This window comes from Monodelphis domestica, chromosome 8 (assembly GCF_027887165.1).
Source record: "Monodelphis domestica isolate mMonDom1 chromosome 8, mMonDom1.pri, whole genome shotgun sequence".
NCBI lineage: Eukaryota > Metazoa > Chordata > Mammalia > Didelphimorphia > Didelphidae > Monodelphis > Monodelphis domestica.
The window spans coordinates 233,687,639-233,705,048 of NC_077234.1; the positions used below are offsets into that span (position 1 = coordinate 233,687,639).

Below are 17,410 nucleotides of genomic sequence, written 5' to 3' on the forward strand. Positions count from 1 at the left end.
TATATGAATCAGTTGTCAAGAGAAAATCAAAAATATTAAAAAAAATCCCAAAATAAAAGAGAAAAAAGTAACTTCTGGATGAAACATAAAATATCAAAGTCTCGTGTAAAAATTCTACTTAAGGAAAAATAAACCTTTAACAGGCCCTAGAATCATTAAAGTGATTTATGTCCTATAAGCCTGTAGTAGCAATTATGCATTTACCCAATCAGCAGCCAGGACTACAGAAAATTGCCATACTATTAAAGAGAGAAAAGGGATTAGATTTTGAAGCAGAAAGGAGATATTATTCCCCGGTCTGATTTTACCTTTGCTCTCAGGGATAGGGTAGCCAAAATGGCAGCCAAACTCAAATACTTGGTAGAGGTCTGGATCTGGCATGAGGGAATCCTGTATCTGATGTTTTCAAATAGCAGCTTCCTCAAACCCCAAAATAAATTCAAGTCCCCTGTTTTGGCACGGAATCTCATCAATCCCACCGGAATTGGATTGTCTCCTTGACCTTGTGCTCCTTGGCACTGTGCAATGACTTTTGTGATCCTTTCTCCTGGAATCAGATACAATCATTAATAAAAGTCCCATAATATTTAACAATCAATGATAGGTTTCCATAGTCTAAAGCTTTGGGGTATAGATTAACATTAGGGCTAATGGACATTTTAAACTTATCCTAGTGCAAAATTAAAAAAAAAACATTAATACTAGTAACGTACTTCAAGTACAGTTAAATGAGAGAAAAATGAAAACTCAAATATTCTATTGCACATACAAGGAAGAACAATAATAAAATTTTACTAAAAATACATAATTCACATTCCATGATAAGGTGTCAGCCAAGTAGAGGCACAATATAAATGTTTCACACCCCAAAATGAGATCTATTTCTTTTTTAACTTGGCCATGATACACAGTGTGAGCATACATAGTTTTCACCATGTAACAGCTTTTTAAAACAGTAGTATAGCAGCTGATGCACATTCAAAAAGTTCAAAAATCCCTAAAATCACAAGATCCCATTTAATGACAATAGCATACAAATCTGCTATCATTAGGATTCACACGAGTCTTTATAGCCATTTGCTGTGTGACATTTTAATACCTTAGAAGCTTATGGATATTTTTCACAAGTTTTCCAGATCTAGCCAGTCTGTCAACTTTAACTGAGATATGTCTGAACAAAGGCTATTACTGCCATTATTCCAAAATTTGGAAGGAGAGCCCAGAAAAAAACAACAAAAAACAACAACCTCTGCACTGCTGATGAAAAGCTTTTTTTCTTTCTTTTTTTTTTTTGAAAAGAATGCTATTATAGAACAGTAGCCAAAGAACTACCAGCAAAAGAAGAACATGGTATGCTCAGACAAAAAGCCTAGGAAGTGAGGTGTTAATTTGCTATGGTTGGACTGAATATTAAATTGGTGGTCGCCAGGGATTTAATTTCTAAATCCCAAATGAATTACTAAAGTAAAATGAAATTTATGGAGGGGGGGATAGGGGGAGGGAGAGAGAGAGGGGGGGCAGAGAGAGGGGGCAGAGGGACAGGGACAGGGAGAGGGATGGGGGCAGAGGGACAGGGAGAGAGGGGGTGCAGAGGGACAGAGAGAGGGGGGTCAGAGGGACAGGGAGAGAGAGAGAGGCAGAGAGAGAGGGGCAGAGGGACAGGGAGAGGGATGGGGGCAGAGGGACAGAGAGAGAGGGGGGCAGAGGGACAGGGAGAGAGAGAGGCAGAGGGACAGGGAGAGAGGGGGGCAGAGGGACAGGGAGAGGGAGAGGGGGGGGCAGAGGGACAGGGAGAGAGAGAGAGAGAGAGACAGAGAAAAAACATGAGAGAACAATTCAATCTTCACAAAAAAGGAAGAGCCAAGTGCCTTCATTGTTACAATCAGGGGAAAGCCAAACCTAAACTTCACAGAGGTTGGGGATGAGTGCACCTCAGCCTCCTCCCTCATTGCAGGCTTATCTGCCTCAGGAGGATGTGGTGTAGAGGTTTGAGTCTGTAGACTTCGAAAAGTCTTTTGCTCCTTTAAAGTGTAAGCATGACTTCAATTTTTAGCCTTTGAAACCTGAAATGCTGCAAGGAAAGCAGTTTGGCCACCCTTGTGGAGGATATAGTCTCAGAAATTGAATTCTCCAGGTTCTTCATGGGTGATGGCAAGAACTAAAGAAGTAAAAGGCTATTGGGAGGGAGCCTTTGACCCTAGGATTATACTAATTAATTACATGAGTATATCTTGGCCCTTTTCATGCTTAATACTTTTTATTTATTTTGCTTGTTTCAGACTTCATTATTAGTGTACCTTCTTTAAGTCTACCTGATAATTTGGGGCCATAGGGTCTTAGATCTGTAGTTGGAAGGAAACTTAAAGAGGGCATTTGGTTTATACAGTACTCTTCCTCCCTGCAATTTAACAGATGAAGAAACTAGACCACTTAGGTCAGGTGACTTATACTAGGTGAGAGGAGGTATGAGGTAGGTTTTGAAATTCAGATCCCATGACTTCAGAACGAAGTTCAGTGTTCCAAATTAAACACTTTTCCTCCTGTACCTTGCTATTACAAAACAGCTAAATTAAGTATTGTTTAAGAAATCTTTAAAGGACTCCTACCTTTCTTTTCAAAAAGATTATTTACCATACAATTTTAAGCAGCAATTTTCCAGATGCATTTGAGCTAACTTACATATAATCCTTTGTGTATGTTAATTGTGACTTAGGATAAAATCTTGTAAGTTTGATATAGTACCTGTTTTACTTATTTACTTTCTTATTAATATTTGAAATTTATTTTTATATCAATCTGAACAGAATTGTCTTCTAATGAAATGTCTTCTAGGGAGAGATTATTTTTTAAAAATCCTTACCTTCTTTCTTAGAATCAATACTAAGTATTGGTTCCAAGGTAGAAGAGCAGTAAGGGCTAGGGAGTTGGAGTTAAATGACTTGCTCATTTAACTACTCACACAGGTAGAAAGTATCTGAGGTCAAATTTGAACTCAGGTCCTACCATCTTTAGGCCTGGCTCTCAATACATTGAGCCATCTAGCTTAGTCCCTTGGGAGAGATTTGATAGTGTACAAGATAGGACAATGGGATAGTTTATCAGACCTTATTTTTTTCCAGATCTTGAGTTTGGTGGCTTCATTTCTCAAATGAATTTCAAAGACAGCTGATAATGACATTTCTTAAGCATCTACTATCTGCCAGTCACTATACTAGGCTAATCAAACAAACCTCCATCCAAATGGAAATTTAAAAATATGTCTCAAGTCTAAATGTAATACAGCTTTAATAGCTTAAAATAGCACTAAGATTTTGGAACACCTTGTTTTTGGATTGTTCTCTTTCTCCTCTCACAGAATAGTGTTAGGTAATAAAAGTTGACTAATTAAAGGCTTTGTATTCCAGGAATTTTAAGCCATAAAAGGGTTATATGATAACAAGGGATCCCTCAGTGTTGAGGATTTTTGCTTTTGTATAAAGTCAATTGCTGAATTTAAATTGTAGTTGTTAACTTTCTGCTTAAGTTTTTGGAAGTGAAAGTAGTAAAAGGGATGTAAAATGTTTAAAAATTTTGAACCTTTTGGGAGGCAATTTTTAAACACAACTTTTAAATTTGGCAGCTTTTTTAGCTGACTAGGGCAATGGAAGATAATGTAATTCCATCCACTATTTATTTACTTTTATTAATTGTTGGCTTTCTTGTTTATTATTAGCTCATTCTGTTTTGAATTTGGTAATGCTTATTTTTATCCTTTGGATTTCATCTCTATTTCATTGGCATGATTTGGTTTGATATGAACTCATGCAAAGATGTTTTGCAATTTATTTTCCTCTCCTTTGCTTTTTGAAGTTCTGTGAATTGATATTGCTGTGATTGCTCAGTTCCTCCATCCTATTTTGCAAATCAGCATACACCAGTGATGGTGAACTTTTTAGAGATTGTTTGCCATGCCCCCTCAGGACCCCTAACCCCACACAAGGGAGGGAGAAAGTGCTCCCATTGGGCCTCTGGGAGGAGGGGTAGGTGAAGTGAGGAATGTTCTCAGTGAGTGTAGAGAGGGGGAAGGGAGTGGCCCCAGTGGTCTGTTCCCTTCCAGCTTTGTCACCTGTGAGTTGCCCACCTTGGGCTGCTGAGCAGAGGGGTGGGGATGTGAAAAAATGTCATCGGCCACAGTGGAGAATGGAAAAGGAGCAGCTTCGCCCAAGTCCCTTTATCTTTCTAGTAATGAATCTTTGGGGGGGTGGGGGAGGGTGGCACAAGTGCCTGCAGAGTACTCTGTGTGCCATTTTTGGCATACATACCTTAGGTTTGCCATCGCTGGCATATACTATAAACCACTTTCCATGGCCTCCATGTCTCTTCTTGGCAAGAACAAGTATTTGCTACCTGAGGTGTTTTGTGGGTTCTTTTGGCTGCCTTGTAGTCACTGATCTAGGTGACTACTACCATTTCTCTTTATTCCCCTCTTCTTTCAGTTATGATAAAATATAATAAAATCTTTTTCATTATTAACATATCAAAGGCATTTTTAACATTTGTTTTTTCACATTTTGAGTTCCAAAATCTCTTCTTCCTTCCCCTTCCCACTCCCTGAGATGATAGATTGTAAGGAATTTGATATAGGTTATACATATGCTATCATGTAACCCATTTTTTATATTCATCATGTTATAGAAGAAGTGGCACACTGTACTTTCCCCAGGCACGTGGCTGCCTCTCCCCCTCCCCCTCAGGTTGTTACAGAAAGGCAGAGGGACTCGGGCAGAGCTGCTCCTTTCCCCCTCTCCACCATGCCTGATGATCTTTTTCATATCTCCCATCCCTCTGCCCAGCAGTTCAATAGAAGCACCAATTCCTTCCCCTCTGTGGGGTAAGTTGGGTGGGCAGGACACACTCAGCACTTGGTGGGGGGGGAGGGTCTCAGATCCAGTCTCTGGATGGGTGGGCATGGCATTCAATCTGATGAGTGGGGTGGAGGTAGGGCCCAGTACTCCATCACTAAAAGGTTCACCATCACTGCTCTATCAGTTCTCTTTGGAGGTAGATACTATTTTTCATCATGAGTCCCTGGGAGCTATCTTGGATCATTGTATTGTTCATAATAGCTAAGTCATTCATAGCTGACAGTATCCCTGTTAATTGTGTATAACTCCTGGTTCTGCTCGCTTCACTTTATATCAGTGCATATAAATCTTTCCAGTTTTTTTTCCTGAAATCGGCCTGTTCATCATTTCTTCTGGCACAATAGTATTTTGTTACAATCATGTACCACAACTTGTTCAGCTATTCTCCATTTGATGACATTCCCTCAGTTTCCAATTTGCCACAACAGAGAGTTGCTATAAATATTTTTGTACAAATAGGGTTGCCCTTCTTTTAAAAAAATCTCTTTGGGATACAGTCCTAGTACTGACTATCTAAAGTTTTATAGCCCTTTGGACATGGTTCTAAATTGCTCTCCAGAATGGTTGAGTTCAATTCACAACTCCAACAGTTCATTGATGTCCCAAATTTCTCATGTCTCTTCAGCATTTATCATTTTCCTTTTTTTTGTCAATATTAGTCAATCTTCTAGGACTGTCACCATTATAAAAAAAGTTTAACTGATATTGCTTGTCTTTTCAATGGTGAGGGTGGGGCTAGAGAGAACTTAGAACTTAAAATTAAAAAAAAGAATGTTAAAAATAAATATATTTCTTAAAATCTTGGTGGGGGGGAGGAAGATAGTACCATCAGTTTTTCTATTTCCTACATTTTGGAACCACTAGCTTATTTAAACAGGTGGGGTTGGAACCCCTATAATTTTTAAGTGATAGCATTTTCAAATGTTATCCTTTCTAGCATGGTATTGATTTTGACCTTGGCTATAATCTGTGCCTTGCATAAGGGTACCTGATTCTTCAATGACCAATACTCCTTAAATGTCAAGCAATAGTTAATTTTACTTTTTGTGACTTGGTATTTGCCATGTTCTACTTCAACTCTGTTGTTGAAAAATATATTTATGGTGTTATAGGCATGAAGCTTCTTTTAGTTTCTAAATATCTGTTCTTTCATTTTTTTATCTTAGTCTATATTAACTAACATAATTTTGCCATCCTTGCTTGCATTGCAGTCTTGAAGTATCAAAAGTATTTGCTAACTTAGTAAATGAGGTTATTCACAAAGTTTCCCTACTTCTTCCTTTGCAACAGATGTTGGCATATGGACTGTGACTTTTTCCTAGGGTGTTTTTTTTTTGCTGTGCTCCAAATAAGTTATAATCAAATTAGTGTTTATCATTACCTATAAGTTCAAGATGAAGCCAATTTCCTTATTTGCCTTTTCCTAGGAGAATCTATGATCTTTCATGACAGAGCCATTCATTCCTTTGTACAATTACGATGACTTGGGAACCTCTTAAAGCTCTGTTCAGCTTAAATTTATGATACTGTGATAAAAAGCTTTTACAATTTTCTTTTCTGTACTAAGTTATAAGCCAGTATGTTCTTAGAAACTATAAAATTGGTTTATCATATACTCTGCCCATATTCTGACAGAGTTACAATGAACACACTTTACTAAGACCTTTCATTTTTATTTGCAGAACAATGTTGGTAATGCAGACGATGTACTTAAACTGAAAAATTAAGGTAAAGTTCATACCCTGTTATTTGTGTGTGTCTCTGTGTCTCTCTTTAGAATCAGTATTTTGTTTTGGTTCCAGGGCAAAAGAGGGATAAGGACTAGGCAGACCTCTTATATTTCTTATTTAAAAATTTGTTTGAAATTTTTTCTAGGACCTAGCTCAATTGTAAGAGAAAATTTATTAGAAAGGTAAAACTTTTAAAATATATTTCTATAAAATTAAGAAAACTTTTTGTAAAACTTGGGGATTTAAATGAGTTAGAAATTCTTCATAAAACACTCATTGAGTTTATGCACAGTGTATTACTATAAAGTATTTTATAGTTAATGTTAATATTTGAATTTGTATGGTTAACTTACTAAAAGGTCTGCATTTAATTTTCTTTTAAAAAGAAAGCACATAACAGTTCAGTTCTTTAAATATTTATGTTAGTGCCTATTGTAATTTAAGAATATGATGTCCTCAGCGGATACCTGACTCCATTTTTTAAAGATAAAGCCAGATAAATAGTAACAATTTACATAATGCTTCAAGAATACAAAATTGATCACTGCAGCAGCCCTCTAGCATTGGTAGTGCATGTTATGAGTTTCATTTTGTAAATAGAGAAACTAAGATTTGTCTTACCCAGGATGTCACATTTACTAAGTGTGAGATAAGTGCTCATAAATTAGAAACATCTCAAAAAAATTTTTTAGCTTGTATAGTTCATCTATTTAATGATTTTAAAAAAGCTTAAGTGATTTGTGGATTTTAGTTATTTTTTAATGTTAGATTTATGATTTAATGTCTCCACTTATGATAGTCATAACTCATCACCTTTATTATCTCTTGGCAGAACTATTGTAATTAGCATCTTAACTGGTATCTCCCCAAATTCAGCCTCTCCCTTCTCCAGTTCATCTTATACACAGTTGCCAAAGTGATGTTCCTAAAGCATTGGACTGACTCTCTTGATCCAAAAGCTACAGTGGCTTGTTCTTATTTCTGGGATAAAGTATACATTTTTCTATTTGGAATTTAAAGACCATAACAGTCTGGCTTTAGCCTATCTTTTCTATGGAAGTTCACTTGCTCAATTTCTGTTTCTGAGATTGGGCAGCCCTCTTTTATTTTTTCTTTTAATTTGGGCATTTAATATTTTTTATAAATATTCCTTTTTATTCACAATTGGGCAAAACTGCTAATAATTTATTTCTTTATTAGTTTTGAATTTTTTTTCAATTTTTGATAGTGGTAATTCAACTTTCTTCATATTAAACCAAGTTAACTGATAGTTTGTTCCCTCCCTCCCTCCAAAAAAACCCCTCCTAGGTATATTGATGCATTGAGTAGAATTTTTTGCTTTCACTTTCTTTAATCTCTTGATTTTTCAGGATTTCTGTTTTGATGCTTAATGTGATCTTTAAATATGTCATATTCTAGATTTTTAAACTGCATGTCCAGTGCATTTATCTTCTCTTTTCTCTTTCATTGATGAAAGTGGTTAGAGATAAAAAATTTTCTCCTAAGAACTACTTTGGCCCCATTCCAAAAATTTTGGCATATTGTCTCATTATTGTCATAATCTTTAATTAAATTATTGTTTCACTGATTTGTTCTTTGGCCCATCTGTTGTTTAGGATTAATTTATTAGTCTCCAACTAATTTTTTAATAAGTTTCTTTGGTGGCCCTTTATTGAATGTAATTTTATTGCATTGTGGTCTGTAAGGGTCACATTAATATTTAATGCTTCTGCTTTTCTGCATCTATTTGAGGTTTTTATGTCCAAATAATCCATGATCAGTTTTCATAAATGTGCCATATATAGTTTATAGAAGTGTATATTCCTTTTTATTCCTATTCAATAGTTTCTAGAGGTTACTTTTTGTTTTTTTGGGGGGGGGTTAGATTTATCTAGATCTCAGAAAGGAAGAATAAAGTCCTACATCATTATAATTTCACTATAGATCATTCAACTTTTCCGTTAAGTAGATAATTTTTCCTATCCTTCCTTCCTAGATACCCCTCACCTAGTATTTCTCCCCCCCCCTTTTTTTCCATTCTTCTGTGATTATCAGAACAAAACAGAACTACTTCCAGATCTTTCTTTTTAATTAGGCTCTATAACCTTTCATGATAAAATGAGTTTTGTGGATAGGGATATATGTATTATTTCCACATAAGAATGGATAAAGTTAATTTTGTTTAGTCCCCTATGATTCATGTTTATCTCTGTTACTGTTTTTTTCTCCTTTTATATTTGTATTTCAGAGTTTTTGTGCAACTCTAGTCTTTTCATCAGGAATGGTTGGAAATCTTCTATTTCATTATTGGTGCATTTCCTCCCTGTAGAATTATACTTTGTTTTGCTGGGTAAGTCTTGCTTTTGGGAATACTGTATTTTAAGCTTTCTGTTATGGTGGTGGTTGCTAAGCATCATGTGATTCTGGGTATATCTCCTTAGAACTTGGATTCTTATTTTTTCTTGCGTCTTGTAGTTTTGTTTTTTCTTTTACCTGGAAATTCTGGGTTTTTTGCAATATCATTCCCAAAAACTTTCATTTTGGGATTTCTTTCAGGAGATGTTGCTGTCTGATTCTAAGAATCTGAAAATTTCCTTACAAAATTATTGAGATACAATGTCTGGGTTCCTTTTTTGGTCATGTCTTTCAGGTAGTCTTAATGAGTCATTATTTTCTATTTGGTCCATTCTAATTTTCAGGAAGTTCATTGCTCAAGTAAGGTCTTGTACCTCTTGTTCCAAGTTGTCAATTCCCTCTTCTTACATGACTTTAATTTCTTTTCTCATTCTTTGTTCTGCTGTTTTTTGGTTTAAAAATGATTTTCTAGTTCATTACAAAAAAAACCCCACAAAACTCTTGCTTTATATCCTCCAGGAATTCTACTTGAATTTGTGCCCAAGCTATTTTTCTGGTAGGCTTTACTTATGGGTGTTTCAGTCATTCCTTTTTTTTTTTTAACCTCTCTTGGTTTGGGTCTTGAGGGTCCCTATCACCATAGCTTTTTTGGTGTGACTTTTTTTTTTGTTTGTTCATTCTTCCAGTCTATTTCCTGACTTTGATGTTAGGGCTAACTGTGGTGGGGGGTGGGAGGGATGGGAGGTTGGTATTGAATATTGTGTTGTCCAGGATCTCAGGGCCAGCTTAGCGTGGGGATCTGTAAACTTTCTGCTCCCATGTTGGTCTGATTTAGACCAAAGCCTGAACACTGTCCTCCTCATTTGACCGTTGCAGGTTGCTGACCTTGGTTTCGGTCCAAGCAAGTACACCTCTGAGCCTTCCCTTGGTTGAAGTTCCAGTGGGCTGCTGCTTGGTTTAGCTGTAGTCAGTCTGCGGGAAAACCCCGTGGTTTCAGAGTAACAGAAAAGTAGGCTCTGCTTTGGTCTGGGATTCCTGCCCTGTGTATCCATGCTGTTAGGTTTTAGATTGTACTAAATTTGTATTCTCAAATTTACTTTTGTTGTTGTTTAGTCACTTTTCAGTTGTGTCCAACTTTTCGGGACCCCTTTTTGGATATTTCTTGGCAAAAATACAGAGGTGGTTTGCCATTTCCTATTCCAACTCATTTAATAGATGAAGAAACTACAGCAAATTAGATTAAATAAGCTACTTTCCCAGGATCACACAGCTGGGAAGTGTCTGAGGTAAAATGTGAATTCAGGAAGATTAAATATTCTTGACTCCAGGCCAGAACTCTTATCTCCAATAGGGTACAACCCAGCTGTCTCAGTTTACTTTGCCTGTTCAAACCATTCTGCTTCATTACAGACAGCAGAGGTAGTTAAAATTTGGATGGGTCTTCTTTCTATTTGTAAATTGACTGCTGTCCAGAATAACTTTAATGAAGACAATAGAATACTTTGGACAAAGTCAAATTCATTTCCTCAGTGGCTACCATGTCCTTGTCTGGTAAAGTTAACCACATCATATTTGGTGGTTCTGGGTTTTTTTTTGTTTGTTTGTCTCATTTATTTTTTTAAAATTTGGTCATTTTCAAACATTATATCATATTCTATTCCTCCCTCCCCTTCCCCCACTTGGAAGAGTGGGCCGACGTGCAATTCCACTGGGTATTAATGTGTCCTTGATCAAAACCCATTTCCATGTTGTTGGTTTTTGCATTAGGATGTTCGTTTAGTATCTATATATATCCCCACTCATATCCCCTTGACCCATGTATTCAAGCAGTTGTTTTTCTTCTGTTTTTTTACTCCCACAGTTTTTCCTCTGAATGTGGATAGTGTTCTTTCTGGTAGATCCCTCCAAGTGGTTCAGGATCGCTGCATTGCCACTAATGGAGAAGTCCATTATGTTCTCTTGTACCACAGTGTATCAGTCTCTGTGTACAATGTTTTCCAGGTTCTGCTCCTTTCGCTCTGTATCACTTCCTGGAGGTTGTTCCAGTCTCCATGGAATTCCTCCACTTTATTATTCCTTTTAGCACAATAGTATTCCATCACCAACATATACCACAATTTGTTCAGCCTTTCCCCAATTGAAGGGCATCCCCTCATTTTCCAATTTTTGGCCACCACAAAGAGTGCAGCTATGAATATTCTTGTACAAGTCTTTTTCCTTATTATCTCTTTGGGGTACAAGCCCAGCAGTGCTATGGCTGGATCAAAGGGCACACAGTCTTTTAGCTCCCTTTGGGCATAGTTCCAAATTGCCCTCCAGAATGGTTGGATCAATTCACAACTTGGTGGTTCTGTTTTTTTAAAACCGTAGTGTACTGCTGTTTTGATTCCTTTCTAAAATTTGTGAAAGTGGGGAAAGCTTCATGTTTCTATTGGAGGAGAGAGAATTTATTACATTGTCGATTTTTGTGTACTGACTCTTAAATTTGTTAGATGTATACTTTTTAACTCAGTGTAACTAATCTTATATTCATAAAATAATAAGAGGCAAAATAATTGTAATAAATATAATTCTCTATTGTTTTTTGTTGATTTTGTAATAAAACTTTACTACTGATATGGACTTTGAGTAGAGAGGCCGATTGTGTTGTGTAGTGAAAGGAACATTGTAAAAACTAAATTAAATTAACACTGGTGCTTAGTCTTCATAGTTTATTAATATTTACTTGAATAAAAAAGGACATAGCTATTTAAATATCTAATAGAATATCTATTCTATTCTAATCTTGCCACGTGGACCTCTACCTCATGGCTCTCTCTCTCTTGATCACCATCCTTTTCCCTTTCCCTGCCCTGTCCAAGGCAATAGTGTACTTCCTGGAAACCCACCCCCTCTTTTATCTTCTCCTTTACCCCGGATCTGTAACCTTTATGTTCTGGGTCATGTGCTTAGGTCACTGTCCCCCATGACCTATGTTTGGAGTTCTCTTTCTTGATGTCCAGTCACATGAAGTCAAGCTAGCAGTCCAAAGACACAGGTAGGATGTCCCCAGTACATGATTTCTGGGGGGGGGAGAGAGAGTTCCCTTCACACAGCATTTAACTTGGGAATCAGGAGTCTTGACTTAAAGTTCCTATTCCTAGCATTTTAGATAAATTGTTTTCTCTAAAGTGAACTTGAAAAGCTACCCAAAGTAATTTTAACTAGATCAAGAGTATGCTAGATGAAGTCAAGCCAGCCGGGTGCTAGTCACTTCACTTTTTTAACCTACAGTTGCATCTGTAAAATGAGTACAATAGTCCTTATACTATCAGGATGATGTGAGAAAAGTGCTGCTGCCCACATGCTGGGAGGTAGTTTACTTGGTAGTTTGTAGTCTTCTCTTCATAAGTTATCTAAGAGTTACAGAATGTGAATGTGAGTGGGATGTCTTTGGTCATCTAGTCCAACCCATACTTAAAAGGAATCCCTTTTATAAACATCTCCAACAAGAGGCTACCCCTGCCACTACCAGAAGATCTTCAAGGATGGAGAAAGCAAAGCTCGATCGAGCCTATGTGCACGTTACCTATTTTCTTACTCACTAACTCACTAACTAACTTACAGTACTCACTAACGTATTTTGATGTCTGTAAAAAATTTTCTAAAATTTTAAGTTTGCCTGAGTAGAAATTAAAATATTTAGTTATGATTGTTCTCTTTTCATTTTTTAGGATTTTGAAGTAAAAAGATCTTTTCATTCAACAATGGCAGGAAAATCATCACTTTTTAAAGTAATTCTCCTTGGAGATGGTGGCGTTGGGAAGAGCTCACTTATGAATAGATATGTCACGAACAAATTTGAAAGCCAGCTGTTCCATACAATAGGTGTGGAATTTTTAAATAAAGACTTGGAAGTGGATGGACACTTTGTAACCATGCAGATTTGGGACACAGCAGGTCAAGAACGCTTTAGAAGCCTGCGAACACCATTTTACAGAGGTTCTGATTGTTGCCTTCTTACTTTCAGTGTAGATGACTCTCAAAGTTTCCAGAACTTGGGCAACTGGAAGAAAGAATTCATTTATTATGCAGATGTCAAAGAGCCCGAAAGCTTTCCTTTTGTGATTTTGGGTAACAAGATTGATATAAATGAAAGACAAGTTTCTACAGAAGAAGCCCAGGCCTGGTGCAGGGACAACGGCAACTATCCTTACTTTGAAACTAGTGCAAAAGATGCCACAAATGTTGCAGCAGCTTTTGAAGAAGCTGTTAGAAGAATTCTTGCTACTGAGGATAGGTCAGATCATTTTATTCAAACAGACACAGTCAATCTTCACCGAAAGCCTAAGCCCAGTTCATCTTGTTGCTGACTGTTAAAAAGCTTTGACAATATAGCTCTAATCAACTCATTTACAAAATGGGGCAGGGGGAATGGGAGGAAGAGGGTCATAGAATAAAGGTCCCATCAAGTCCAATTCTAATAATAAAATTTAAACTAATTTACTGCTGCTTTATTGGAAGGTGGAAGGGATAATACTCATTCTTTGAGTAACCTATTTACTGAAAGCACATTAACATTTATAAATAAGGGTGTCTAAAAACAAATGGTTACTTAAATTTTAATGTGTAACTTACACAGCTAATAATCAAATGAATAATTATAATTAAAATGAAAACTTGAATTTCTAGAAGCACTACTTGGATTTTTTTCCCCCTAGAATTCAAATGAAGACCACATTTTTGTATGTATATATTTTTACAAAATTAGCATTTCATTTTTGGTTCATTGAAAACACATTTTTAAAATGCTCAATATTAAAGATTTAAATCACACAAAATCACTTTGGACTTGAGTGAAACTTTATTTAACTTTTTATATCTGAATTGTATGAGTAGAATGTATTTGATATAAGGGGAGAACTTAGGATATAACGTTGTTTTTCTTCTTAGATGTCAGTACTGACTGACTTTAAAAAGAACAAAGAATACTGTCTTTGATTTGGGAAGTATAGTGAGCAGTATATATTTGATTGTGGTTAATTTCTGCCCTCTTCATCAAATTATCTTGGAAAAATAGTTGATATTTACAAATTATTTGTATGCAAAGTATTTTATACATATTTTAATTTGATTCTCACAAATAACCTCTGAGGGATAGTCAAGTATTATTCCCATTTTACAGATGAGGAGAAACTAAAGCTTAGAAAAGCTGACTTATTTTCTTAAAGCGATAAAGGTCCAAGCTCTATCACCTTTGCAAACCTGCTACTTTAACCAGTTTTCAGATGCTAAATCCAGCATTCTTTCCCACTATCACATTTTTTTTTTAAATCAGAGCTACAGTTAAGGCACTTTCCCAGCGTGATAATATGGGAAGAGACCACGGTGGTGCCAATTCCTTAAAGTAACCCAGGTTCCATTATCATGGTACCCCTTTCCCAAGGATGGGAGCTTCCTGTTCTACCCTCATACCATATTGTTGCACCACTCCTATTCTTACATAAAGACCTGTAAAGACTTTTTCTTTTGAAAATTTAATTAGCCAATTTAGAATATTTTTCTTGGTTATAAGAATCATGTTCTTTCCCTCCCCTCCCCGGCCCCTTGCTGTAGCTGACTTGCAATTCCACTGGGTGTAAAGACTTTAAAAAAAAAAAAACCTTTTAACAGTTTATTAAGAATGAATAAATGGAACAATGTGTCAAAATGCCAATGCATAATTTCATCAAGTGCTAATGTTTGCAATTTTTTCTTAATAGGAAGATGCTGAAATTTATTTAAATCTCAAAAGGGCTAATTTTGCTTTGCCATTTCATTACATTTTGTCAGTAGAATGTTTATATCAATTTGTTAGATTTCACAGCATTTGAGATTAGGTACTTTAATCCTATAAAGGCAGCATCTCCATTAAGTTAACAGTCAAGGGAAGGGCAACAAAAATGAACAAGGTGAAAGAGAGATTCTCTATAAAACATCAGTGACAGTGTAAATTTACAAAGTACACCGAATTTGTGTAGAATAAGCATTTTTGCTGGCATATAATGACAAATTAACCAGTCCATTCTGTTAAAGAAGACATTATAGTCTAACAGGAGACAAAATAATTATAAAGACAAAGTAATTTGAGGACACATTAATTGCTGGGAGGATCTGGAAAGGTCTGATGTAAGAAGTAACTTTGTAGGAAACATGGAGTTCTGAGTTGAAGGTTGAGGGGGTATGCCATTCCTGGTATCAAGGCTTGCTTATGAAAAGGCATGACAATGAGCAGTGGAATGTTGTATATGGGAAATGACTGGACTAGTTTGACTAGAATGTAGTGTTTAAGTGGTAATAATGTGCCTTAAACCTAGAAAACAAAAGAGTAAGATTGTGAAGGTTTATGAAGCAGAGAAAGCCATTGGAGCTTGTTGGCAATCAAATTTGGCATGGAGGAGGACAAGGCTAATTCTAGCCCCAGACCATTTCCAAGCTAATAAAACTAGTAAGAAGCAAATGAAGGATGATTTATGTCTTTCTAATGTTCTATTAATTAAGGTCTCTGGTATGGCTCAGAATAAACAAGATCAACAATAAGGGTTTGGAATTATTGAACAAACTAGTTCAGTAAATCCAGAAATTAATTGGAGTGCTAGCAGATAAGCTTAGGAGCCCCAAAAGAAAAACTGAGACCGTATTTTACTTGGAAGTAGCTGGGGAAAAGAAAAAGTTTTTTTTTTTGGTGGCAAAGCAAATGCTCATCTAATTGCCAGGGCTAAAGATAGGAAAACCACTCTGTACTAATCTTGGTTCACTACATGGAAGAAATGTTTGCAAAAAGCCAATCTTTTCACATGAAAGTTGAGAACATGGGAGAATAGGAAAGAAAAAAGCAACAGAAGGAAAGTGATGGATCAGTGGTGACAGTGAATAGCAGATGCTGACAACTAATAAATAGAATAGCTATATGATAAAACTGATAAAAACTCATTGTTGCCCTCTAATCATGGGAGGGAGGAAAAGGAATAAGGAAATAGGACATTCATTGTTGCATTTTACACTAAAAAGCAAAATCATAACGAGGGGAATACCATAGTCTATGCTGGCAACACAACAAAACTGGGCCCCAATCTTCTGGTGAAGGAAAAGGTAGACAGATTAAAGGTAGAAACAAATAAGTCTGCTGCAACTGTATAATACTATTGTATCTAGCCAGTATGAAAGAGTTCCCATTCTTTAAAGAGTCTGATGAGGTTGGAAAACAGTTCTAACTTTCTATGAGTTGTCAGCGAAAAAAGGTTTCATTTTTAACAGTGCCTGTTTCCAAATGTAAGGGATTCGGATGGCGAAGCAGATAGACTCATCTTCTCAAGTTCAAATCCTTCCTCATACTAGCTTTGTGAACCTAGACAAGTCATTTAACCCTGTTTGCCTCGGTTTCCTCATCTCTAAAATGGCAAACCACTCCTGTATCCTGACCAAGAAAACTAAAAATCAGGTCACAAGGAATCAGACCTGACTGGACAAAATAACAAACATTTTGGCAGAAAATCGTGTACCTGTCATTCATTTTTTTTAAAATTGAGTTTATAATTATTTAGAATATTTTCCCATGGTTACATGATGCATGTTCTTTCTCTCCCCTCCTACCACCCCCCTCCTGTAGCCAATGAGCAATTCCACTGGGTTTTTACATGTGTCATTGATCAAGACCTATCCAGTCATATCCCCAATTGAACCACATGATCAAGCAGTTGTTTTTCTTCTGTATTTCTACTCTCACCGTTCTTTCTCGGGATGTGGATGTCATTCATTTCTGATGATCAAGAATTAGAGCTTTGCCTTCCCCAAACATGGGAGCCCAAACCATTTTTTTTATGCCTTTTAATTTATACACCTATTTTCCAATACATCCTCATGTAAACTGTCCCATGTAACAAAAAACATTTAGGAAAACAAAGATAAAAACAAAAAGTTTGCCAATTTCAACACATATTCTGCTTTTAGAGGCCTTCACCTCTGCATTATGCCATCACTTTTCACCTGACACTGAATGAATACTATTTCTCACTTCGGCCTTTGTTCATGTTTTCCTGAACCAGGCTGTTGTCCCCTTCTTAAATATCAGCAGTTTCATGAGGAATGTTTTATTCAATTTCTATTTCCTTCATGAAGTATTTTCTGCCCATTCCAATTCTTCCATAGTTGTCTTGAATTCCTGTGACATTTAATAGTATGGTCCTGTCAAACCAGTCTCTTGTCTGTTTCTGGTACATGACAGTTTTCTTGTTTTTCTGTCTTTGCACAGGCTATTAATCCTCTACATCTGGAATATACCTTCTCTTCCCCTCCAATACAGAATCCCTAGCTTCTTTCAAAGAATGTCTGAAGGCAGGCAGGAAGGCAGCAGTAGAAAGGGAGACATTAGAGAGGGCATTATCAACAGAGTGAAATCTTGGA

The 17,410-nt window shown here is 36.4% G+C and overlaps 1 protein-coding gene across 6 annotated transcripts in view; it reads left to right on the plus strand.

Annotated features, from left to right (window-relative positions):
* RAB9A (RAB9A, member RAS oncogene family) overlaps positions 1–13,812 on the plus strand; it is a 28,594-nt gene extending 14,782 nt beyond the window's left edge. For 2 of the 6 annotated variants that reach the window (XM_007500921.3, XM_016424781.2), the window contains exons 2-4: positions 6,587–6,632; positions 8,883–8,984; positions 12,703–13,812. In XM_007500921.3, coding sequence (XP_007500983.1) covers positions 12,736–13,341 — 606 coding nt within the window. In that variant the 5' untranslated portion in view covers positions 6,587–6,632; positions 8,883–8,984; positions 12,703–12,735 and the 3' untranslated portion in view covers positions 13,342–13,812. Of the gene's footprint in view, positions 1–6,586; positions 6,633–8,882; positions 8,985–9,865; positions 9,999–10,102; positions 10,276–12,702 lie in introns of all 6 variants that reach the window. The other 4 variants (XM_007500923.3, XM_016424782.2, XM_056808351.1 and 1 more) reach the window with 3 other exon arrangements.
* Positions 13,813–17,410: the final 3,598 nt, after the last annotated feature.